The 4775-nt window shown below is 42.2% G+C and overlaps 1 protein-coding gene across 1 annotated transcript; it reads left to right on the top strand.

Moving 5' to 3' along the window:
• The first annotated feature begins 472 nt into the window (after nucleotides 1–472).
• LOC103197029 (CDKN2A interacting protein) lies at nucleotides 473–3825 on the top strand. Its single transcript, XM_042780947.1, has 4 exons — nucleotides 473–744; nucleotides 1246–1376; nucleotides 1999–3346; nucleotides 3708–3825. Exons 1-4 carry the CDS (start codon nucleotides 473–475, stop codon nucleotides 3823–3825), a joined length of 1869 nt encoding a protein of 622 aa, XP_042636881.1.
• Nucleotides 3826–4775: the final 950 nt, after the last annotated feature.

Here is a 4775-nt window from a genome sequence, read left to right as displayed (position 1 = left end):
GGAAGACCGCTGGAGCGTGCTCTGCGTCACAAAGCGAAGCTGGAACGCTCAGGTTTCCGCCGAGGTCCAGGACGCCCCGCGTGAACCCCATTTACGGCCCGCCCCGGCGCGGCGGAAGGCGCCAAGCGCCGCCTAGCCTCTTTCCTCCCCCCCACCTCCCCCGTCTCCCTCACGTAAATCTGTCCCTGCTTCAGCCTAGCGGTGGCTTGGCCACCGCAAAGCGTCCTGGGAGAGCCGGCTCGCGCCGGAAGAACGCGCGGGCGCTCGGCAGCGAGGTTATAAAAAGGAAGGAGCCGGCGGCGGGCGGAAGTGGGCGGTACAGCTGCTCCGAGCGTTGTTGTTTGGGCCTCCTGAGGGGCGTTCTCTGGAGGGCCCGGTGCTGGCTGCAGTGACAGGGCTGGTTGGCCCTGCTTACCCCCCCTCTTTCCCGGTGCAACGTCTGCTCGCGGTCTCCGTAACCTGCAGGCCCAACATGGCGCAGGAGGTGTCGGAGTACCTGAGCCAGAATCCGCGGGTGGCTTCCTGGGTGGAGGCGCTCCGTTGCGACGGCGAAACTGACAAACACTGGCGACACCGCCGCGAGTTTCTGCTCCGCAACGCCGGGGACCTGGCCCCCACTGGTGGCGTTGCCTCCACTAACACGGATGAAGCTGCCGACTCCGAGAGCGCGACCCGCAATCGGCAGCTGCAGCAGCTCATCTCCTTCTCAATGGCCTGGTCAAACCACGTCTTCCTCGGGTGCCGGTGAGTGAGGAAGCTTCTCGAAACAGCGCTCTCCCATTTTTCTTTCTGCCTCCCAAGCCCTTGGCGAAAACCAGTTCTCAATGGGGAGGTGAAGTATCTGTGAAGCGCGGGAGTTCACAGGACCCGGCTGCCCTCTAAGGGTGAGAAGGGCGTCTCCGCGAGCAGCTTAGCAGACATGATTAATAGACTGTCGGTAGATACCCTCCTTATGTGGGGTACTGATGAAGTTGTTGGTGTTGAGGTGACAAACCTCTTTTGGATGGGCAGTAGATTTAAAGGTTGGTAAAGATGAACCCTCCCAGACATAAACAAATGCCTCCCAGGCCCTAGGTCATTTGTTTATGGAGTGTCCCGGAAACAAAGTTCCTGGCAGTTAGTACACTGTCTTGACTACCATCAGGAAATGCAGTTCTTGTGGCCTGTTTCGCACACCAGAAGTATTGAATTAAAAGGGAATAAAAAGACGTTTTTAAAGAAAAGTGAACTTTTCCTTTTTTTCAGGTACCCTCAAAAAGTTATGGATAAAATACTTAGTATGGCTGAAGGCATCAAAGTGACAGATGCTCCAATCCATACAACAAGAGACGAACTGGTTGCCAAGGTGAAGAAAAGAGGGATATCGAGTAGCAATGGTTAGCAGATCATAGATGTGAACATACATAGGAGTTTAGAACATACGTTTGATATAATTTGGCTTTATTGTTATTACTAATTCTTTTAAACAAGTCATAATTTGTGTAATGTTATTAATGAAATTGGAATGTTACCCCTAAAATATGCATTTCTGTATGTTTTTAGGTTCTGAATTTGATTTTGATTGCTTTAGATTTTGAAATGTCAAATAATTGTGTCTGTTGCTGTTAATCGTTTAATTTTAGAAATCAAGGATACTATTCAGATTTTTAGAGGTTAATGAAATTGTTACACACCTTTTCAAATAAACTACTAAAAAATATTCACTCCCCTGAAGTCCGTTAGACTCATAGCAGCCCTTCTTTGGGTTTCTAGGCAGTACCTCTATGGAAGTAGATTGCCTTTCCTTCCGGGGAGTGGTGGTGGGTTTTTACTGCCAGCTTTCTGGTTAGCAGTCAAATGCCTTAGGCACTATGCCACTAGAGGTCCCCCAAAATAAATTACTAGTCCTGAAATATTTTGACCTTGTGACTTTATTGTAATAAGTATCTGTCATATAAGTTTTTAGCTCATATGTATTAGATCTAGACTTAATCACATATTTGTTTTTCTTCTTTTTAGAAGGGGTAGAAGAACCATCCAAAAAACGAGGCATAGAAGGAAAAAATAATTCTACAGTTGAGCAAGATTATGCAAAAACTCCTGCCAAAACAGAACACGTATCAGCTAAGCAGGAAAACAGTTCAACATGTACAGGGTCATCCATCAAATTGGAGAGCAGTGGGAATGCAACTCGGAGCTCTGGCATCTCCTTGAATGAGAATAGCTCTACAAGTGATGTGGATAAACCTAGTTCCAGCCAAAGCAGTGGTAGTATTTCCTCTCAGGTGACAACAGCTGGGTCTGGAAAAGTTTCTGAATTAGAGGCTTCAGATAAACATGGTTCAGCGCTATTTGTTTCCTCTTTGTTGAAACCAAATGTGAATAGTCATGTGACCCAATCCACTGATTCACGACAACAAAGTGGCTCACCTAAAAAGAGTACTTTGGAAGGCTCTTCAGTCTCAGCTTCTCAAAGCAGCTCAGAGATTCAAGTGCCCTTATTGGGCTCCTCTGGAAGCTCAGAAGTAGAGTTGCCACTCCTATCTTCTAAACCTAGTTCAGAGACAGCTTCAAGTGGGTTAGCTTCTAAAACTAGTTCAGAAGCAGTTGTTTCATCATCAGTTTCTAAAAACAGTTCTTCAACAGGCACATCCTTGTTGACTCCCAAGAGTAGCTCCTCAACAAATACATCGCTGCTGACTTCAAAAAGCACTTCCCAGGTAGCTGCATCACTGTTAGCTTCCAAAAGCAACCCCCAGCCCAGTGGATCTCTGGTTTTCAAAAGCACTTCCTTAGCAGGTGTGTCCCAGTTGGCTTCTAAGGGTAGTTCTCAGACTAACACATCACAGTTGGCTTCTAAAAGTACTTCACAGTCAAGTGAGAGTTCTGTCAGATTCTCCTTCTGCAAGTTAACCAATGAAGATGTGAAACAGAAGCAACCCTTTTTCAATAGACTGTATAAAACAGTAGCATGGAAGTTGGTAGCTGTTGGTGGTTTTAGTCCCAATGTGAATCATGGAGAGCTCTTAAATGCAGCTGTTGAAGCTCTCAAAGCAACACTAGATGTGTTTTTTGTCCCACTAAAAGAACTGGCAGATCTGCCTCAAAATAAGAGCTCTCAAGAAAGTATTGTTTGTGAATTAAGGTGCAAGTCTGTGTATTTGGGCACTGGCTGTGGAAAAAGTGAAGAAAATGCAAAAGCAGTTGCATCAAGAGAAGCACTGAAGTTATTTCTCAAGAAAAAGGTGGTGGTGAAAATATGTAAAAGAAAATACAGAGGCAGTGAAATAGAAGATCTTGTACTCCTTGATGAAGAATCAAGGCCTGTAAACTTACCACCAGCATTAAAACATCCTCAAGAATTATCGTAATGTGTCCAAAAGATCACTGCATAAAATAGTATTTGAAGGAAAAAACTTGACTTTTGTACAATATAAAACAGGCTTTCACAGATTTTGTATTCCTTTTTTCCAGTTTTGCAGAAAATTTACATTCTAGTTCTCTTCATAAAGTAGAAGTTGTACATAATTTACGAATGGCAGTACACATTAAAAGTATGCATTGGCAGCATACTAGTATGCTGTTTTATTTGCTGAAGAAAATACTGTCTTCTATTTTTAATGATACATTAGGTACGATGTGTAGTTCTGTAGAATCTTAAAACTTTTGTACTACTTTAAATTTGGTGAAAATGTATTAAGTTGTCTACCATGCTTTTCTTTTTTTAGCTTGAATAAACCTCCATATCAAAGAAAAGGGGACCACAGTATTCGAATGTCTGGAAGTCTGAAACTTAAGGTTTTTAGAATGTTGCCCATAATGCTTAACACATCTGTTAAAGAATAAAAGAAAAAATAGTTGCCTCAAACTATTTTTATGAGAAGTTGTAAGCATTTTTTAGATATAAAACAGTATAAAGTACTTAATATTATTTTATTCTAAAATTGTTTAAAATTTACCATAATTTTGACTGCTGCAGATTGTTTAAGCGGGTTAATTTATGTTTTGAGGTAAAATACAATTTACACTTTTTCTTAAAGACATAAATGTGGGTTTCTATATTAAGCATATTTTGTGACTACTATTAACATACTGATTTGTTTATAGATATTAAATGCTTTCAGCTATTTTAACTTTTCAAGAAGTTGTGTTTTTTTTTCTTCTTAAGTCAAAACCAGTTCTTACATACAGACTTTGTACTACCAGTCATTGTAAATTACCACCAAGTTATTTTTCATAGCTTATATATAATTTTTTATGCATTGGGTGGTTAAAATTTTCAAATCTATAACTAGATAGTTTTTGTGTTTACAAATGTCATAGAAGAATACTGGGAAGAATGGAGAGCCATATTCAGCTCTTTAATCAGCCTGTTCAATTGAATTACATTTGTTGGTAATGAAATGCAATCTTTTTTCTATGTCTTAGGTGCTTGTGACTATTATTGTTGTTAGGTCCTGTTGAGTCGTGTCCGACTCAGTGACCCTATGCAGAGCAGAACAAAACACTGCCCAGTCTTGTGCCAGCCTCATGATCCTTGCTACACCTGAACCCATCATTGCAGCCACTGTGTCTGTCCATCTCGTTAAGGGCCTTCCCCTTCTTCATTGACCCTTCACTTTACCAAGCATGAACCCTTCTCCAGGGAATGAGTGGTTCCTTCTGACAACATGACCAAAGTAGGTGAGACGAAGTATGGCTATTCTCATTTCCAAGGAGCATTCCGGCTGTATGTCTTCCAGTACAGATTTGTTAGTCATTTTAGCAGACCATGGTACTCTTGGCATTCTTCTCCA

This window comes from Orycteropus afer, unplaced genomic scaffold (assembly GCF_000298275.1).
Source record: "Orycteropus afer afer isolate SDZICR_OR568_19922 unplaced genomic scaffold, OryAfe1.0 scaffold00073, whole genome shotgun sequence".
Taxonomy (NCBI): Eukaryota; Metazoa; Chordata; class Mammalia; order Tubulidentata; family Orycteropodidae; genus Orycteropus; species Orycteropus afer.
The sequence above is the reverse complement of the archived record's forward strand: the minus strand, read 5'-3'. Positions and strand labels throughout refer to the sequence as shown.

Excerpts from the sequence above, each read along its gene's own strand:
- LOC103197029 (XM_042780947.1), top strand. The coding sequence starts at position 473 with ATGGCGCAGGAGGTGTCGGAGTACCTGAGCCAGAATCCGCGGGTGGCT. Across the intron at positions 745-1,245 it reads CACGTCTTCCTCGGGTGCCG|GTACCCTCAAAAAGTTATGG; the intron begins GTGAGTGAGGAA and ends CCTTTTTTTCAG. Across the intron at positions 1,377-1,998 it reads AGGGATATCGAGTAGCAATG|AAGGGGTAGAAGAACCATCC; the intron begins GTTAGCAGATCA and ends TCTTCTTTTTAG.